Source organism: Seriola dumerili, unplaced genomic scaffold, assembly GCF_002260705.1.
Source record: "Seriola dumerili isolate Sdu_G_001 unplaced genomic scaffold, Sdu_1.0 BDQW01000068.1, whole genome shotgun sequence".
Classification (NCBI taxonomy): domain Eukaryota; kingdom Metazoa; phylum Chordata; class Actinopteri; order Carangiformes; family Carangidae; genus Seriola; species Seriola dumerili.
In genome coordinates, this window is record NW_019174323.1 from 6,360,394 (window position 1) to 6,381,935 (window position 21,542).

The following is a 21,542-nucleotide window of genomic DNA, read 5'->3' on the forward strand; positions in this document are numbered from 1 at the left end:
AGAGGCAATGGCCCCGTATTTGTCTAATTATTTTCCTATCTAATAAACATGGACGGATTATGAGAAAATGGGCCCCTGGGCACAGACAAGTAAAAGCGCCCCCCCCCCTTCCTATATGAGACTGAAAGAGACTTTATAAGTACAAAAGGTGCATTCTTTGTAGTTATTTTGTGTCTTTTTTAAAAATCATTTTGTGTCTCATTGTGGTCATTTTGTGTCTCTCTATGGTCCTTTTTACATCTCTTTGTCGCTGTTTATGTGTCTTTGTGGTCGTTTTGCGTCTCTTTGTGGTCCATTCACACCTCTTTAGACTCATTTAGTCTCTTTGTAGACCTTTCATATCTCTTCGTAGTCGCTTTGTCTCTTTGTGGTTGTTTAGTGTCTTTTAACTGAGCTCCTTGACTGTTATATTAATATATTAACAGTAACTTGGGGCCATGTTCATAAGGGATTGATTATTATCATTTTCTATAATTTGGTGAAAGTGTGCAGAGATGTGCTTGTTTATATGGACATTCTGACACATTAAAATCTTGAATATTAATTTTTATGAAATAAAAACTTAATTATTCATATTCCACACAATTCATGTTTCCTGCTTTAAGGAAACATGAATTGTGTGGAATATGACAAGCATACAGATTAGTAAATAGCATAACAAAAAGTTAAATTTAAAAACCTTTGGAAGTTAATTATGTAATTCTGTTTAAAGAGTCATTTTTGTACACACAATAGGGCAACAAAATTATTAATTAGGAAATTAAAGTATCTCTTTCATTGCTTGCATCATTTATTGTATATACAAATTTAATACAAATTTGTATTTGTCAAGAAACATTAATAGATAGGTAGAGACATTATTAAATGGAATAACAAAATATAACATTTAAAAGCCTTTTAAAAATCCTGCATTTCTATTTGAAGACTCAGTTATTAATTTTTGGTTCAAACACACAAATTAAAATGATTACCTGGAAAATGTAATTTCTTTATTTTAAGTTTCTTCAGTTCATTATTTATATCCAAGTTTAACTAATTAGTTTATTTGAATTTTTAAAAATGTATCAATTCATTGATTAATTCAAAATTTAAAAGTCTGTAATCTATTCCAGTGGCACACAAATTTTCTATACTATTTGCCTCCATTTTACACATGAATTCAAGCGGACTATAGCCTCTGTGAGAAACCAAACTACAGCCTTTTAACAGCCCAGCCACCTTTAAAGCCTAAAGGAGGTGAGTTTTACGGTAACTGTACCACTAGAGGGCATTGTTTGGCTGCAAACGACCAAATGATTAGGTACTTGAGGGCCCAGCTCAGCCTTGCACACAGGCTGCTTTGTTAGATTGTTACAAGGTTTTATCTGGAGTCTTCTCTGTCATCACATTGTGTTCTGTCTGGAGAACATCTGCATGTAGCAAACAGCATCTGCACCTCACCACACCTTTCGACATTCAACGAAACAAGCACTCAATCATTTTTAGGACAACTAAGTTCGAGGGCCTTAAGAGTGCAATACAGAAGTGAATAATCCTTCAATCATTTTTAGTGCTTAGAAAAAAAATCAAGAATATACTATACTATACTGTATATGTGAAAAAATATGCAATAGGTACAGGAAATTGTGTTCTTTACCAAAATTAAAACAATCATCCTAATTCTTGGCCGTTTTCAAATAAATTCCATTTTTGGGAGGGAGGGGGTGTTGCTATAATATTTTTCATGTCTTAAACAGAAGGTCAACAGGAAGTCCTGAACGTTATTACTGAAAATAGTTCCTAAACTAAATATTCTCTGAGTGGCAGCAACTATAGTGAAACTGAACTATAGTGAAACTGTGCATTATATCTGTATTTCTGGAGACACAGGCATGTCACATTATTCCACAGCACTCTGTATAGAGACTTTAAAGATTGTCAACACAGTGTGTACTATAGTCTCCAAGGCCAGGCAAGGACTAGGTGAGTTTTTTCATTTTCATTTCCAGTTTGAAGCTGCAAAGCAACATCTCATAGAGACTGTTTCAGTCTAAGCTTGAAGCCAGAAAACATTATTCCTGTTTGAGATAACTGTATCGGTTTAATGTCCATGCTTTGCTATAAAGACATCTTTTAGGAAATAATGCCCCCAGCTGTCTACTTTTTATTGTTATTATACTAGCTTCCACATTAATGTTATGTTTTTGTAACAGCGCAGCTGTAAGTGTGTGCTTTCCCGTCACCATCAGTTGTTTGATATCAAATGTATGCTGTTTGTCGATCGGTGTGACTTGAAGTGTATTGTTATTCACAGCTGGATAGACCGTGACAGAGCAGAGATCACAATAAAACCTGCATCAGTAGCATCACCTGGTGGCTAAAGAGCACAAATGCACCCACACGTTCAGCGTTGGCATGTAAGAGGCAGTGTATCCATATCAATGAGATGGACTCCTTCTTGCAGCTGCAGCCTTGAAACCCTGGCATGCTTCTGTCTGTGTGTGTGTGTGTGTGTGTGTGGGTGTGGGTATGTGCGTGTCTTATCTAGCTGCCATATCCCTCCTCCTGTAATAAGCAGAAAGAACAGCTGTGTAGTCTCCCCTCCCACAACCACCCACCCACCCTGGCAAACAGAGCAGAGGTTGGTAGGGTCACTTTGTCCTTGAAATCTTTGGATCCTCTGAAGGACAGCATTTCTAGATAAAGACAGTTCAGTTTAATGTGTGTGTGTATGTGTGTGTGTGTGTATATGTATGTCTGTGTGTGTGTGTGTGTGTGTGTGTGTGTGTGTGTGTGTGTGTGTGTGTGTGTGTGTGCGTGTGTTACTACTCTTCACACGCTCACTACAAAATCTACAAAATCTCAAGGAGAGAAATTATAATAAACAACTTTATAAAAATGATCCCAAACATACATTTTGTGCAAACCAAAGATATAAAAAGGTGATACTTAGTAGTACTATCATTTACAAACAATAAACATAATCACATTACAAAGATAATTACATGCCCCTCTTTTCAAACAAATAGAGAAACTGAGTGGTAGAGGGGGCTGTGGAGGCATCCAGAGCTACGGCAGATGGAAAGTTTGAAGAGATTATTAATCACTAGGTCCCCATGGTGTGCTTCATAATGAATATCATTCAATCATAACACTGAATGTTAAATGACTGTTGATTTCTTGACATGCATATGCTGACATCCAGAGCGTCAGAACCTTTGCTAAACTGTTTCAAAGCCCTTTAGTTGGTTTCATTATCTAGGGACACCAGATGGATGGTGTTTTGTTACATAAGACTGTACATGAAAGTGAAGTCAGTTTACTTCTTCTCCTATTCTTTCTACGTTCTACTTATGATCTAAATTGTTATGTTGCGGTAAACTCCACCCATCTGGCACTCCAATGAAATTAAAACAAACACAAAGAATTATCTAGGGCAGCAGTTTGACCTAGATTTGGACAAAGTATCTGCAGTTGTTTTGTGGCTATCCATGCTCGGGTTGCTATTGTGCATAGAGTAGAGTTTAACCACCGGTCACATGGGTTTGGAAGGACACTGACACTTGTGTCCCGAGTTGTTGTGGTTCAGATGTTGAGTCCAAAGAGTAAGCAGCTGACGGTCTGGCCAAAGATATTTGCAACATACTTGCGATAGATAAAAACTAAACAACTAAAAATCAAAGCTGACTAAATAGTAAAAATGAGGATTTAACAGTGCACTTCTACATTTCCACAACAAGTGAGAGAGAAGAAGAGGATCTCTTAAACCAAGTTGAATTTTTCTTACTTTAATAGGTGTTCATATTTTATTCTGTCAATATCTTCGCCAGAGCCAGAGCTAGCAGAATGACTGTAGCTTCATCCGTAGAGAAATAGGGCCTCTCTGACCATGGGCCAGCAAAAAGTCTGCAGATTTTTGAGAGACAGTCAGCATTCTTGTTTCACATCTAGACTCAATGCATTGGCCAAGGAGTACAGCACCACATGGCTGCTCTTTGGAGAGGTCCACGCCGGCTGCTGACAGGACGAACTCTCTGTCCGGTAAATCTGCGCCCGGGTCTTGAACAGGCCGAAGCGGGCTGCGAGGAAAAAGAAGTCCCGTCTGAAGGTGCGAGTGCAGAAGGCGTACAGGAAGGGGTTGGAGCAGGAGTTGATCGGGTAGAAGAAGACCAGGAGGAATTTGGATTGTGAGACGGTGATGAGGGGGAGCTTCAGGGCGGCCGAGATGGCGAAGAAGGAGATGGGAGCCATGCAGATGAAATCAGTGAAGATGAGGATGGCCATGCGTTTGGCCACGCGGGTGTCAGCGTGGGCCGGCGCTGACGAGGGGTTGCGGACGGTCAGGTAGATGCTGAGGTAACAGCCACACACACAGAAGAAGGCCAGGATGTTGAGGAGGAGGAGAGACACAATGTAGACCTGAGACGCCAGAAACTCCACGTCCATGGGCAGGCAGATACTAACCTGCACTACGAACAAATACAAGGTGTTCAGGGGCCTTGGATATTCTTCATTTCCACATTATGAGGGTTTATGGAGCAGTAGACTATAGAAACAGTCACCTACTGTATGTGTAAATAGGTTCATGTTCATATGAACAAATAAACTAAACCACCATCTACAGGTAATGCATGTAATACATGTGAATGATTGTTGATATATTGTATCGCACATTTCATCAGCAATGCTGCACTTGTGTTGTTGGCGTCCTGGTGCTGGAGTGGTTTAAGACACATACCACGTGACCACAACATTTGGTTCCATCTGGAAACCGCTTGTAATTGTGCCTCTCTTTCTCTGCGTTTGATGTCTCTCCATCAAACAAAGGCAAATATGCCATAAAAAATATGTGGAAATGAACAAAAAACAAAGCAGCTATAGCAGAGTCACTTTGGGTAACAGCCTAAAAACTCTTTAGTTGCTAACACCAATACTATAACAATATGGACATGGGCCATGGCAATCTTTAAATTGGCTAGTGGTTTTGAGGACAACCTGCTTTACTATATATGTTTCAGACTGTGATGTAAAGGTAGAAAACATTCTTTCAAAATATAGATTGGCTACTGAAAATGGATTATTAGACACAGCAGACAACATACTATGTGCTGTGTAATTGGGTAGCATTATTAGCAGCCATTTTTCAAGCAAAAATGCCAGATATTTGCTGGTCCCAAGTTCTCATATGTGAGAATTTGCTGCTTTTCCTTGTCGTACATAATAGTAAATTGATGTATTGTCATGTATGTTTGTATGCTTACATTGTAGACGTGTTATTCAAATATATATCTATCCCAAAGCCTGATAATATGTGTTTATATTATGTACAGTGGGTTCCAAAAGTCTGAGACTAATTTCCCAGAATGGGAAGGCAGACATGTTTAAAATTAATGAGAAATGAATAATAAAAATACATGTAAGCATATAAAAGTTTAATCTGTATGTTGTTTTCATTAACTTGCATATATAAATTAAATATATATCGTTAACATATATGGTTGCAACATGTTATACCATAAAAGAATTCATCATTCACATATAGGTTATGTGTTAATAATATATTATAGGTGACATATGGCAACATCTCTCTTGATATATAGGGATGAGTTCATGCACCATTTTGCATCCTCAATTACCTAGAATTCTTGAAGAAACGTACAGTAAATTGGTGTTACAAAGTGGAAAGCACAGAGGAGTTTAATTAATGTGCGGTCTGCACACCCACCTTGCTGTAGCTGCTGACTCCAACTGTGGGCAGCAAAGCGGCCAGAGATGAGAAGATCCAGCCTGCTGTCATGACGATACTCGCGTGTCTCAGGCGGAGTTTACGGTCGAGCCGCAGAGCATGTGTGATGGTGTGCCAGCGCTCCAGGGTGATCGCTGTTAATGTGAACACTGACAACTCACTGGCAAACACCTGCAAATCACACACACACACACACACACACACACACACACACACACACACACACACACACACACACACATACACATTTTCTATTCAAACCTGTGCACTGTTGTCATTGATGTAGGGCTATCACATACACGACTCCATGTGTATGTACGTACCGTGAAGAAGCCTGCAGCACTGCAACCCAGGCCCATCTGCCAGTCTATGGCATCGTTGTAGTACCGGCCACGGGTGAACATGTCTACAGTTGCTATGACTGCCAGGTAGATGCCCATGCAGAGGTCGGCAAAGGCCAAATGGCACATAAGGAACCGGGGAACAGTCAGTTTGGAGCGGCTGCCTGACAGTGGAAACAGAAAGGTGAGAAAAATTACCATTTGTCTTGGTATACCCAGAAATAAACAAGAATTAATGTTCCTCTCCAGACATGTTTTAAATTATATTAAAAAAAACTCTTGAATACTCTGGGGCTGGAAGCACATCCACGTTTACTTCCTCATTGAGAAAGGATCAGGCTTTATGCCCCGCCCACCACTGCTGCCAGGTTGACCAGTGAAAGAGCAGTGCCTATCAAGATGATTAGCAGAGGAGCAGAACCACATGTTCTGCCTCAGTCAGACCCAGACTCAGGAGTTTTTGAGAAGTGAGAGGTTCGCAGCAATTAGCAGATGTATCAGATCGGTAGTTAGAATCTTTTATTTGTTTATGTTGTTCGCTAGCTTGTGGCTAACAGCGGCTGACACAGTGTTAGTAGTTGTGCTAATGCAAACTTTCACTCTCTGCAATGACGAGGTTTGGGGTTTTATTTTACCTGCCTCAGTCCCCGCAAGTTGATGGGATTGGTTCCTTAGGTTTGTAACATATGAATCCCTGGTTGTCTTAATCCATTTTTCCGAGACTGTCATTGGTTCACTGCAGTTCTAAGGTAGAAATACATAGTGTTGACTGCTTATTTTGCTCATGATGTGTCTTGTATTATATAAAAACCCCATGTGGACAAACACTTGATTTTCATCACAGGGGGTCTTTAACAGTAAAATGTCCTCAGGTTGATATTTGATTGCAAAAGAGAGTAAAGCTGGGTTTTGCTGTCATGTGAAAACCTCTTCATTCCAATTCTGGGGATTTGAGGATATCTTATTATCAGCTGCAGATGAATTGGAAGTATAGAAGAAAAGAAATATGTAAGTATGAAGAGTAGATCGGCTTCTAGAGTATATTGGAGGAAAAGTATGTAAGTTTCTCAAAATGGAAATACTGTGCGAAAATGTGAAGTCTGTTTCAGAAGTGATTTTCCTGTTCCATACCTATCAGTACAAGGAGCACTACTGCGTTCCCCAGCAGTGCGAGGATTGAGATGATCCATATGAGGACCCGCAGGGGGACGGCGGACATGATGTCCTCACAGGGGTTAAAAGCGTCTGGCGCTGGGCTGCAGGTGATGGAGGTGAAGTTGGAGCAGTGTTCTCTGTAGAAATGAAGTTGATCCGGAGCGTTGGGGTTGGAGCACAGGTGGTTCCACCTCGATCTGGCACACAACAACACACACTTAGTGCATTTTTAACACATGTTCTATAAATCCTCAATACCAAAGCTCTGTGGTCAATACTACAGCATTACTTAATGTTGATTAACCAGAAATTGAGTTATAATGAGATATAAGAAAATAAAACATTGCATCATTTCATTGCGCATAACCTCCATAAAACTTGAATTGTCATTTTTATGTTTTCTGTATGTAAACATGTTTCCCAAAATGTTCAGAAACCTCTCGACTACCTGTTCCTGCGTATGTTTTGGAAGGCGCAGCAGTGCGACTGGTAGGTCAGGCTGGCCTGGTGCAGTTTGGTGAGCTGCAGAGAGGGAAGTTTCTTCAGTTCCAAGGCGGACTCTGCGAACAGCCTCTGGAGCCCACCGAGGATGGAGTCCGGCAGGGAGGTGACGGTTGTGTGAGAGACGTCCCTGCACAAACAAGTGAGGCTTTAGCCGAGGAGCGACTGAAACTATCATTTGAATTTCAGAATCCATTCCATTTTTTGACAGATGGCTCCTTCGTTATTAATATATGATCAGTTCATAAAAAGTGAAGTGTTGGTGTATCCCTCAGGAGTCCAGGTTGATTTTATTTGTCTTTGTTTTAGGTTGTTTCACTATTTATACACACAAATACAGCAAAAACATACATAATACAGTCTATTTACATGTGAAATGACTTCATTCCAACAGGATGTTGTGTCTTTGTATGCTTAATTTTAATAAAGTACAATAATACAGTTTTAGAAAATTCCACAGACATAAATATGATATTATGTATTATGATATTATGCACTTTCAGCTGGTTTACTCAGCCTGTGTCTACATGGTATATAAATCAAGTTATCTCACTGCAAATAAAACATGCTCAGTGTATTCACTGAAAACAGAAGGACTCCAGAGGGTGTAAGAAGTGATGTATAAATATTTATGCCAGCAAAAATCAAGTTTTGCTAAGAATAAAACCCTGAAACTCAAATTTCCCGATTGGAAAAATTCATGGAAAGAGCTACAGTTTGATTGCCAAGTGATTGCTGGGATGTGGACGGGAAAAAAAACATCACAGCCCAAAAGAAAAACAAATACATTTTTTTTTTTTGATTTCTACTTCAATGGAAATAGGTGTCTCTTTGTTTGGGGAATAAACAGGTCTCTCCGGGTAAAATTAACCTGCTCTCGGTTTATTTTTACCTTAAATCTGGCATCATGTTTCTAAGCTTCGTCTTTTTTTTTTTTTGAGTCTCCCCACACATGTCACATTGCTTCTTGTTTTCTCCTACATCCTGAGTTTAATAAGTGATGATGAGGAGGGTGAATCGTGTAGGCATGAGTTACTGTTAAATGTCATGCTTACAGTACCACCAACTCACTGGAACCCACAAAGGCGTTGGGATTGATGTGAGTAAGATGTTTGTTGCCTCTCAGGGACCTAAGAGAGAGGGAGAAAAAGAGAGAAATTAAACATGAGAGCTGACTATTTTATTTTATTTTTGTGTAAATCTTCTGTTTGTAATTGTGTCTCTGCCTGTGACTCACAATTTTTTCATCCTTGTGCCGTTGAAGGCGTCACTTGCCACCTCCTTGATGCCATTTCTGGTGAGCCGTCTGTCATTGGAAAGAGAAGCCAAATTACAGTCATGTGGCTGCAATACAGAACATTTCCAACAGTAAACTTATCTGAACTATCAAAGCTAATTTTAGTGTGTGCAGATCCTTTGTTCTTAGTGACTAAAGCTGTACAGGATTTTAGTCAAACGCACCAAATTAATTGGATTTATTGTTTTTTCTCTTCCTTCCTTTTCTGCTTTTTAACAGCTGTGGGCAAACTATGTTTCCTGGATAGATTTGGCAGTGGTGGGAGACATACTCATAATTTTACTTCAGTAAAAAACAGCAATATAAAATTAAAAGTAGTCCATTATAAACTTATCCACTTTTGCTTTTACTTTCCACCATTGTTTACCAATCAGCTTTACATTTGGCCAATAAATTATGAGTATTAGCAGTAGCAGAGGTGCGTCTAGTGAGGCAAACCTGGCAAATACTTGGGGCCACCCAAGGGGAAAATGTGCCCCTGATGGCCCTTCAACTACAAACCTCCTTAAACCTCTCATAAAGACACAATACAGCGCACTGCTGTTGCCCTAAAAGATATGTGTGCTGTAGCATCTACCCATTGCCTGCATGTGAGGCGTTTAGGAGACATTGGTAAATTGCAATGTCTACTGATAGTCTGCATCAGAGACGTTTAGGAGACTGTAAATTGTAGTGTCCTCCGTATGTGTGGCGTTTAGGAGTCTAGGATGGCCACTGAACAGTAACAGTCAAAGTAGTTGGTGCCTTACTGTAATATTAGCAACATCTTAGTTTTATTTTTTCACAAATATTGCTATCATTTTTGCATTATTTACAGAAGAAAACCAATTAATGAAATAATGATAATGAAATAGGGGATGTTGGAAAAAAAATAATGAGTTGATATAAAGTGGTAAGAGTGTTAGAGATGTGCAGAAAAGAAGGAGACAAGAGTGAGAAGACAGAGCCCAGTAAAGAGGGCAGAGAGCATTTCAGGGAACATTCATCATTGCGTATATAATGCCCACTCGGAGCTGTGTGAGGGTGGTGTGTTTCTAAAAAAAAGAAGAAAAAAAAAGAAAGATGAATCCCTTACATCTCTAAGATGGCTTGAGTGCAGAGGCCTCTGAAGGCATTGGCGGGGACTCTCTCTATGTGGCTGTTCTCCTGCAGTTGACTAAGCGGGACAAAGATCAAAAAGTCGTGATAAACAACAAATGCTGAGAAGTAAGTAGAAGTATGAAAACAGCAGATATACAGCATGTACACTTATGATGCAAAATATTAGAAATACATGCTACAATCTACTTAAAAATCCAGTTCCTTTTAGAAGCTGGTCGATGTCAGATGGGAGATGGGCTAAAGATGGATTTTTTATAGACTGGAGACCAGGAACAGATGGTTTGCATCCATGTTATTCTGTTTTGTAAGGACTACTCAGTGAGTAGGCTTTAACTGCAGTGTTATATGTTTAATGGTGTGATTTCTTCATTCCTCTGCATATTTAATACTGTGTGCATACAATAGCCTGTATGTTGAGGTGCATGTGGGAATAGTGGTGTGTGTTTGTGTGTGTGTGTGTGTGTGTGTGTGTGTGGGTGTATATCTGAACATGCATTTGTAGTTCATTTGTTCATTGTGTGGAGACTTACAACAGAAGTTCGGTGGCTGTGGACTGGATCTTGGAGAAGTTTGGAAAGATTCTCAGTGTGGTGTGGGAGATGGTCCTGTGATGTGCAGATTAACCAGCAAATGTTACTGTGCATTCACAGTGATAGAATCGGACAATGTAAGATTCATTGTAATAACAGAGATAAAAAAAAATTAACATGTGAAAACATTCCAAGGATGTTCAGAGAGGCTCAGGTGCCAGAGAGATAAATTAGACATTTAAAGATCTCCCTGTCCCAAACAACTGTCTGGCAAAAACACATGACGAGTTCAGCCTCATTCAGCGGTAGGTACTGTCTCTAAGAAAACTTACTCTTGAGCACAACAGCTTTGAAACTTAAAAAGAGTGACCTGATTTCCTAAAACTGAATATATATTTCTATTAAACAACCTGACAACCTTAGTTAAAGGTTTTGTAGAGGGTGTTTTATCAGCACTGTGAGACACCAAAGAATGTATATGTATATATGATATCATGAATGTGTAAATTATAAATTTAGTTTAGCATTACACATACATATATCATAAATTATAATGTTTGTTTTTTAGTCATCCTTGAATGGCTTCATTTCAGGTTTTTAAGGATAATCCTCTGTTGTGTTTAATCTGCAAGATGTAATAACTTTTACCCCCTTTTTTTATGTAATTCAAAATACAATGTTTTTGTGCTGAGGGGGTTTGAGAAATGTATTTTTTTCCCCATCTGTTTATGTGACCCAGTTCTTACAAATTGGGACAAGTATGATAATGTCAGTGAGAGATTTTAGCTTTTCATTGTCCCTTATAAACAGCTACTTTAAGAGTGTTTCATAAGATATTGACAGTATAATTTAGTCTCTTTTTGTAACAAATACATTAAAATCTTTGAAATGGTATAGTTCATACTGTAGAGAAAACTTCCTTGGGATGAAGAGTGATACTTGATTTCTCTTTCAAAGGATCCAAACTAATTAAAAAATGATGTCTCTGGTCGTGTGGGGGCCTGTCAGAAGTAGGCCTGTCACCCATGACCCATTTTGGACTCACAATCAGTTTGACAAGCGCAAGTTGAAGAAGCACATGTTCCTCTTTGCTGCACTCTTAGAGAGTACTCACAGATGCTGTAGTTTCGTGATGTTCCCGAATGCATCTGGATGGATGGAACTCAGGTGTTTTGACTTTTCTATGTTTCTGAAAGAAACACATAAAGTCATGTACTCACTATTATAGATGACCGGTCTTACAGTTTCAGGGGTTTTCACCACATTCACTTTCCTGTCAGTGATACTTACATCTCAGTGAGTTCAGGGAGATTGGAGAAGGCAAAAGCTTCAATTCTCTCCAAAGCAAGGTTTTCAGAGATGATGCTGCGGGAGACACAAGAATATGACATAGAGTACATTAACAAAAATCCAGCTGCCAGGTCTTCATTTACACCTCATTCTCTGATATATTTAGTCTCCACCACAACTGCCAAGCCCACTCCTCAACTGTTTGGGTTTGGCTCTCTCAGAGTTTGCAGCTCTTCTTGTTCCGTGACAGAGACTAAACACACAAGGCACGTTGAATAAAATGCGTCACGTGCAGTGGGTTTTTAGAAAACTGCATACTCACATGTAAGTGAGCTGAGAGAGGTTGGCGAAGGCAGACGCGCTGATACTCTCCAGCACGTCGTTCTTCATTATGATGCTATGGTTGTAGGTGGTGGAGAGAAGAGGAGAGCAGGGTTGGGCAAAGAGGGGGGGAAAGTAAAGGATATAAATGGTGATGCAGATAATGATTTCATTTTCATTGACCCTGTAGTCACAAGAAAGACAGGAGGCATTTATCATCTCATTGATCTTGCTACAGGACTTTTGAAAAGATTACAGCACTTACAACACAATGCAGGAGTGTGCAAGAAGGCCAAAACCGAAAGGAGAAAGGAGGGCCCTGCACACTTTACACCAATGCAAGTATTAAAAAATACATCCAAGCCTTTGGTCACAGGACAAGAGGGAATATTCAAAGCTAGCAGCGAATCAAACTGTGCATTCCTGTGCGTTTCATGCAAGTGCACGTGGGAAATGCAGTTCATAATTGCATCTCCCGAGATCCAAACATATAGGAAGCTACACGTATGCAACACATCATTAAAACTGAGGATAAATAAAAAACAGGGAGAAATTACGAAACCAAAACAATCAATCAATCAAGTTTTTGATTTCCTGATTTCAAGAGTTTATGTTTATTAGTAAATATTTGATCTACAACAACAGCAACAGCAACTAAAAACTAACCTACAAATGTAAGTATACAGGCAAAGATGTGAAGATGAAATAGATAAATAAATAAGTTAATAAGATAGCAACAAAAAGAGTCTATGTTTCTATTGTTGTGCTTAGTTGTTTTCCATTATTTTCAAGGATTTCATGTATTATTTAAACTGAATCTAGGAGGTAATTTGGTTACTCTAGCTTGTATATATAATTTAGCTAAACTAAAACTCTTTCTTTTCTTAATTAGAGGAATTACACCAAATACATGTTAAGATAAATTTGCCGGTGAGGCCTGGCCATAGATCCCAACGCCCCCTCCTCACTTCTCCTCTGTCTGGATGATCCATATCTCGACTGTTTTGACCTCCTCAGTTCATTATGTTCCACATCAAAGAATAAACATGGGACACACACACTATCCACACGCACACACACACACACACACACACACACACACACACACACACACACACACACACACACACACACACACACACACACACACACACACACACACACTTACAGTTTCCTGAGGTGCTGCAGGCTGGTGAGGGCACCCTGGGGAATCTCTCGGATCTGCGTCTGCTTAACTCTCCTGTTGACGCAGAAACAGCCACTCACATCAGCTCTCAGCGATGCACAGATCACAGAGTCGTAATCACTGGAGAGAAATCCTTAGTGAAAAGTCATTAGTGGCCAGTGTTGCTGTGTGTCTCGGGTGTGGGTGGGATCATTTTCAGCTCTGTATTTTCATTGATTAATGAAGGAGATCAACAAGACCATGACCCTTTTACTCACTCATGTTGGGGGATTTTCTTTTCATGCAAGAAACAAACTGCTTTGTGTACAGCATGTCTATACAAGATCCCAAGTTTATTTTGCATCTGGTTGCTGTAGATCACATCTGAAATGGCCATCCATTGCTGCATACTTGTAAATATCCCCACTCTTCCTGAGCCTTGACCTTCGAGCAGAACAGAACAGATGAGAACACACACATCGCCGCCTGGGAGTTCACAGTATGTCTTTTAGGAACAGTTGCTACTTCTACCACAAATGTCCTCCTCTGTGTGTGTGTGTGTGTGTGTGTGTGCACGCGTGTGTGTGTGTGTTGGCTGTATTTGTTTATATGCTTTTTGTGAGCACGATTATGTGTATCTGCACTGCATGTTTGTGCAAAAGCCTCAGGCGATCTTAATCTTAACGCTGACCCCCGCTGTCACCCCCCCCACCCCCCACCCCACCCCCACCCCCTTCTGGCCTTGAGATTCCTTCTAAATGTTTCAGCGGCCAAAACAACAGGTCAGTGTTTACTCCGAGGGGCAGCCCACCCTCACTTGCCTCATTCTGCTCCATGTCACTGCATCACAAACAATCTGAACCACTTCGATCAACATCTTCAGAGGTTAACGCTTTTAAGAGAAGAAGAAATAACACTATATATTCCTCTTAGAAATTAATCATTTTGGGAAATACAGAGCCGGGCTAGTACAAGAGTAGCATTTATGTCACAATTGCTTCCTGGCTTTTAAAGGATGTGAATAATGTTCAATCCTTTCAAAATCTGGAGTAAGGAGGGTGTCATCACCCGACATTCTCAGAGTTTGGGTGTGAACTTTAATGTCCCCTGTGAGATTTTTGACCACTTGCAGCGCTATGGAGTAATGTTTTTAAGAGTGGTTCCTTATTTTGTCTGTAACCATGCACGCACACGATGATGCGCTAACATGTTTTGCATGATAGCTACACAGCCCAGTCTTCGGTTTCACACACTATTGCACTGATCAACAGCTGGTAGCAGTAACACGCAAAGCAGCAATGTGCCCACACGTGCAGTGAAGAAGAAGACTGCAAGCTAGCAAGCAAACATGGGTGTAAAGCAAGGGTATGTGGATGCAGTGTGTTTTTAGTGAGAAACCCCAAACGTTGCCATAACTTTTGTGCATTAACGAAAAAAAAAAAACTTCAGCTACTTGGTGGAAAGTTGTGACGACACTGGGAGTCGCTGAAGACGAGCAGATGTGCTTTGCATTCATTCCCTGAGTTAATGAATGTTTAATAAAACCAGCACTGGCAAGTTCAGTGCAAAATTCAGCCAAAAAGGGGATGAGCAAGGATTAGAGAGGGAAGTCTAAATGACTATGCATGTTCACGAGATGGGATTTGGAATTGTAAACATTGCGTACACCCTGAATCTGTCCTTGTGTACTATGGTGATTGGAAATGCTATTTGGGAACATATTCCCTGTAATATTGACCTATTTCACCTGTTGTAGTTGAGTAGAGGGACATGATGCTGATTTCAGTCCGTACAGGAGTAACTACTCAGACTGTAAGAACAGCTGTATGATGTATTCTGTGGCTTTAAAGCTTTCTGAAATTATAAACTGCAGATGTGGAGTTTGAAAGATGTGGGTATTTACCAGGCATGGAGGGTCGAACAAAAGATGATATGAAATTGGATAATGGGAAATGTAGGATGTAGTAATGTTGAAGTTAGGCCCATACAAAGGACTAAAAGTCACAATATTTAATACAAAAAATTAAAAAAAAAACACACAAATACGTGGGTTGATGTTATTGCCACTCTTCACAATAACCAAGAGGAACACAGACACCAAGGACAGCCACCGTCACATTAACAGCATGTGTCAGGCCAAATTAGCCCACATTTCAGTTGAGGGATTTATAAATGCAGAAAAAAAGAGTAGAAGAAGAATTGGACAGAGTGCGGTGTTGCTGTCAAGAAGAATTGTACATAAAGTCTTATCCTGTAAGAACTTATCATCACCTCCAATACCACAAAACTTTAGTTTTCTTGGCATTTGATGAGGAGAAATTGGGCTGCAGCAGCTCAGCAAGTAAAATGTAAACATCTACGATGGCTGCAGCAGCTTTACATTTGCCTCCCAACCCTGCGACAGATAATGTGCGTGCGTCAACTTGTGTGTACTCACAGGCATTGGGTGTTGCTGGGGATGTTAGAAGGAATCTCTGTGACCCCGGATCCCAGCTTGTGGCAACCTCCAGGTTTAATGTGCATCTCAGAGCCAGGCGCTGAAGCTGTTACCGTGTTCATCACCATAATCATTAACATTATCACACTCATCATTATCTTGAAACCTGCCAGACCTCTGCTAGTCTGAAGCTAAGCCCAGTTTGTTGTATCTTATTGCTTTTCAGGTCTCCGTGTTCTTCTTCCCACTCTGATTTTGTCTCTGTTTGCCACGTGTTGTTAACATGCATGCAGGCCTTCCGTCAAAGCCCACACTCCAGATTTGATATGAAAGTTTGTCCGTCTATCCACTCAGGGTTCACCGCCAGGTTGAAGAGCGAAGAAGTGTGAGGTGCTCTGAGGCTTTTTGCCATGCAGTGGTGAATGGGTGGGCGTGTGAAAAGCTTTGTGTGTGTGTATGAGGATGTAGGAGGTCTCCAGGCTGTGTGTGTGTGTGTGTGTGTGTGTGTGTGTGTTTGTGTCTGATTTCACAAATTAATTGCTCTTGTCTGTCGAAAAATCTGTTTCCACTTTTTATTTCTTACACTACAAATCAAATCACATAAACAGGCAATCACACTTTAGTCACTGAAAATATGTTAGTACTGGATGCAATGCTAATGACGTTCAATCAAGACCCTCTTCTTTGAACCTATTTACCTCTTATTCAAAACATATTTAAAAATTTATACACCCAACAAGACTCAACATTTCTCACCTCAAAAGTTCTTTTTTAACTGGAGAAACCAACAAAAAATTTTAGCTAATAAAGGAAAAAAAACATACAGAAGTTCAATCATTGGGTAAGGCACTTTTTAAAACTTGAGTTTGTATAATTTGACTGAATGGAAATTAATTTGTAACTGTTTTTGTTGTTTTGTTTAATCAGTCCAGTCACAAATGTTAATGCTAACAAAGTTAGCTGGCTAACTAGATTTTTTTTTAAGCTTATTTGGTTTGACATTTTTTGACATTATAGTAACAGAGATAATTTACTGGGGTTCTTGATTAATAGAAGAGGAATGCACCTAAAGATGGAAAAAAAAGAAAAACGGAAGTAATTGAATGTCAAGGAAAACTTTTCACTTTCTCATATGAGAAGTTTTCATTGTTGTTGTTACTTGTCTTAAAGGTGATTTAGTTTGTATTATCAGCAAATGTCCGTGAGTGAGTGAGTGAGTGAGTGAGTGAGTGAGTGATAGAGTTGAGTTCTTTGATGAAATTATGCCATTGGTCGGCCGAGTGTTGGACTGTTCTGATTGGCCTTTGCTTTCTCCAGAGTGATTTGCTGCAAACATTTTCTACTAGGTCTTCAGGGAGCATTTACAGAGGATTTTTCGAGAGGCAAACCTCTCTCTTCATCTGTTCAGTGAGAGTGAGTGGCAGAAAGGCGGAGCAGCAGTTTGTTACCCAGACTTAGGTTTTGCACTATGTGAGAGACAAAATAAAGATATTCTGTCACATTCTTTCTCTCTGAGTGATCATTTTACAAGTAAATGTAGCCAAAATAACAATGCAGCAATTGTTTTTAACTTATGTGTATGGTGATTTTGACTCTTGGTTAGCATGTAGAAACTTACAATGAAAATAATTATAGTAAGCATGTGATTCTGTTTCGTCTCATGTCTCATATTTGTTTGACAGATGAACAGAGTATGATAACAGTGGACATAATATTCCTCTATGCTGTACTCTGCATACATCCTATTGATGTATGTGTGTGGAGTGACATTTTAATTTCTGTGTGCTCATCTTCTGCTCTCCATACACATGCATTGATAAATAGTTGAATGTGTGTGTGTGTGTGTGTGTGTGTGTGTGTGTGTGTGTGTGTGCGCGCTCAGTGATAACTTCATGTGGAGGAAAAGAGTGTTTTGTGATTTATTCCAAAGCAGAAAAACACGGCCTTGAGCTCCTGACACCCCACCACCACCACCACCACCCTACACCTCACACACACACACACACACACACACACACACACTGATTCTAGAGATTTTAACTGTAACCATAACTACTACTTGCATACAATTACCCGAAACGTACATGTCTTCACCTTGAAAATTAATTTATGTAATGGGGACGTGCTTTTTTTCCCCATAAAGACGATACAGTACAGATGTAAACAGATTTAGGTCCCCACAACGTGTGTAATACCTCACTTACATGCTCTATCTCACACACACTCTCCCAGAGTTTTTGCTTAAACACACGGCAAGAAACGCAGGGAGAGAGTGAGTCAGAAAGCTAGAGACAAATGCAGGTGTGGAGGGGAGTAGAGATGAAGGATTGAGAATGAGGAAGATCCTTGACATCTATGTGTGTGTGTGTATACATGATATGAAATTGTGGATGAATCTGTGGCTGATTGTTCTGCACCTGTGCAGGGGAGGTGTTTTTGACACTGTGAACTGCCAACTACAGACGCTGTTCATGCTCAACAAGCTTTGAAAATGCAAAAAATTAAGACGTCAATACATCTTTTTCACAGCAGATATGTTGACTATCAAACACAGGTGTTACTAATATCATCAACGGACATGGAGTCAGTTCATCTCACTATCTATACATGACCTGTTAAATGAAGAGGTAACGTAATACTTATATAATATGTGTAACACAAACTCAATATTTCCAGTGCATGAGTTTGGTCAGCTTTAACATGATTGAATGTGTTCTGAAGAATTGGCAGTGAATGAAGTGTAAGCTGTGCCAAATACACCAAATACTGCCAGGCTCCGTGTTGGCACTCTCTTCAAAGCTAAATGGATCAGACTGATTCTGCTTGGTGATCTTTGTTGTAAACAACATGGCCTTCTCTTGCACCATGCTCAGACCAAGCTGTATATATATTTTTACCCCAATAGTGGTTCTAAGAATACTATAGTTATCTCAGTTATGCAATTTTCATCCATCCAACAGTTTTGTTTTCTGATGTGTAATGAGCATTACAACCTGCTGAAATCACTGGTGTGAGCTCTCTGTAAATCTTGTAATTGCCAACATGAGGTAAGTGATTGGCCACTGGTGATCAGTGGAGTTCTACTTTATTCAGCCCATAAATATCGCAGGGCTGTGTCTCTTTATCTCTCTGCTGGCTGGCTGCGGTCAAGGGCAGCACAGTGGCAGATGGGTAGCTACAGCCGAACACAAGCCTTTTGTTGAGCACAAACTGTTCAGCAAAAGACAAAAAGAGAGTCAAAGAAAGAGAGACAGCAAGAGAACAAGATAACGAGACTTGGGAGGTGTTTGTTGAAATAGTAGGTCCTTGTAGCTCCCCTCACCTGAGGACACAAACTCAACTTTGCAGTCTCAGGGATCTTTCATCCGGCAAACAGCAACTCTGCAGAGACTTATACCGTTCACTGCACTGAGTCATACTTCAAAGCGCTGCTCGGTGTGTGCGAGCGGGTATTTATGTGTGTCTACTGTCCCAGATACATGCAGCAGGACTTGTAAGAAAAGGTGTTGCTTTCCCTACTTTGATGAAACAAGAGGTGAAAGGGAATAAAGGGAATGTGGGCAAATCTGCAACTTGTAGATAGTTTGTTAGAAGTGGTTAGCTAAAGGAATATTTTGACATTTTGGGAAATAAGCTTATTTGCTTTCCGGCGGTGAGTTGGATAAGAAGATCAGTACCAGTCTCATGTATGTATGTTAAATATCCAGCTCCAGCCAGCAGCTGGTTATCTTAGCCTAGCATAAAGACTGGAAACAGGAGTAAACAGCTAGAGTAGCCTGGCACTGTCCAAGGTGGGGCTGCAACAGTTATTACCATTATAAATAATCTACCAGTTATTTTTTATGGATTTGTTGGTCTATAAAATGTCAGCAAATATTAAAAATCTCCCATTACAAGGCCCCAAAACCCAAGGTGACGTCTTCTAAAGTCTCATTTTATCTGGTCAACAGTCCAAAGAACTAAAGACCAGAAAACATTCCTCAAACTAGTAAATACTTAAGCAGTTAATGGATTATCAAACATGTGAATGGTTATTTTTCTGTGAATCTAGTCCAAAGTTAAGAAAAAAAAAAAAATACCATCTACTACTGGTGACACCAGCTACCATCTCAGAATCTCCCCATTTATGTTGTTATGTTATATTTTGCTCATTAATTAAGTGTATTATAATGATGGTAAAAACAACAATTCAGCTGTTATGTTCTTGACTATTTCAAGAATTTAATGGTGATCAAAAAAAAAATAGTCAGGTACGTAACCCATGAGAAAACCTAAAATTTCAATGATTAAACTTCTGCTTTTGTATCGTTTAAACTAAAAGATGTTCATAGTGAACTTTACAGGTATTGTCAGATTTTCTTATCTTTGGAGAGATCCATCCCACTTTTTCCAGTCTTTATGCTAAGCTAACAGAGCCATGAGGATGTTACTGATGTTTTAATCCAACTCTCTGCCAGAAAGCACATAACACATCTGCCTCCTAACACGTTGAAGGTTGCGATTAATTGGTCTGAATTAGACAGTGATCTGCACTCATGGCTGAGGGAGATGTGATACACAGTACTGCTGTCTGCAGGCAGAGGGGAGCAAAAACCAACACACAAATGCACTCCAGGCTCACTTGGGTAATATTTTATTTACTCATTAATCTTCAAAACTATTTTTCATAATAAATTTCCACTTTATGTTCATCAAAGAACCGTAACAATAAAAATAAAAGTAAATACTGTAGAAAAATTGTACATATAGAAAATAAACATGGTTAATGAACACTTAGATGTAGAATCCCATTGGTTGAGACACCTCCTTTGTTTCAGATGGCAACACAACAGAGAGAGCAGGAAAAGAAAGCAACAGACACATAGGAATTGGAGGGGCAGATAGGGAAACATACTAAACAAGGGGAAAACAAGAGAAGGGAGGAAGATGAGCTCAAAAAGGCCAGTTAAGGATGGCGAGAATAAGGGAAAATGTTAAGTTAGTTTTGACATTATACTTTGAAATCTCAGTCCTTTTCATGTCCTTTCTCGCCGTTGTCCGTTTTGCATGCATCTGACTGGTTGGTTAAATTGCTTGGAAGAACTGGAGGGGCTTGTTCGTATCATGGCACTGTTTGTATTGATATATCATGGGGCTACAATTCTTGAGCTGTAGAAGGCTCAGACACTGCAAAAGTCCATAAACAGATAATTATACTGTAGCCCATTGGAAACTCATTTGTCTGTCCTGCATTGATCACGTCATGAGTATTGATAAGTCACTCAACCAATAGCATGAAGACAAAAGGACACAAAGAGAGAGAGAGAGAAAAAGGAGAGCCAATGAAATTAAAGCAACTCAAGTTGTCATATAGCCAATGGCATCATGAACTGGATTTTCTAGCTATTAGCAACACATGGTAACATTTACTTTGTTGTTTTTGATTCTTTTCCTCAGCTGGTTTTTGCTATAAAAGGTGGTTGGTTAGAGCAGGTATAGTGGGCGTGGCCTATAAGACATCCGGCTTAAAAACAGGACATGGCCTGTGGTGGGCGCACACATCCAGGTGTTGCACAGGAATTACACTGCAACTTGTAACACCCCCCCTCCTCCTCCTCCCCCCACAAACAAACCTACCACCTCTGGACTTAGTGGGACACGCCACCACTCCACAGCACAGCTCAGAGACTCAGGCATGCA

General features: G+C 39.8%; 1 protein-coding gene across 1 annotated transcript; it reads right to left on the bottom strand.

Moving 5' to 3' along the window:
• Nucleotides 1–2,854: 2,854 nt before the first annotated feature.
• LOC111220462 (lutropin-choriogonadotropic hormone receptor-like) lies at nucleotides 2,855–16,240 on the bottom strand. Its single transcript, XM_022743559.1, has 14 exons — nucleotides 15,864–16,240; nucleotides 13,430–13,501; nucleotides 12,263–12,337; nucleotides 11,941–12,015; nucleotides 11,765–11,839; nucleotides 10,651–10,725; nucleotides 10,095–10,175; nucleotides 8,960–9,028; nucleotides 8,778–8,852; nucleotides 7,670–7,852; nucleotides 7,198–7,418; nucleotides 6,049–6,230; nucleotides 5,705–5,896; nucleotides 2,855–4,443 (listed from the first exon to the last, which is right to left on the bottom strand). The coding sequence occupies exons 1-14, from the start codon at nucleotides 16,016–16,018 to the stop codon at nucleotides 3,907–3,909; spliced, it is 2,067 nt and encodes a 688-aa protein (XP_022599280.1). The 5' UTR covers nucleotides 16,019–16,240; the 3' UTR covers nucleotides 2,855–3,906.
• Nucleotides 16,241–21,542: the final 5,302 nt, after the last annotated feature.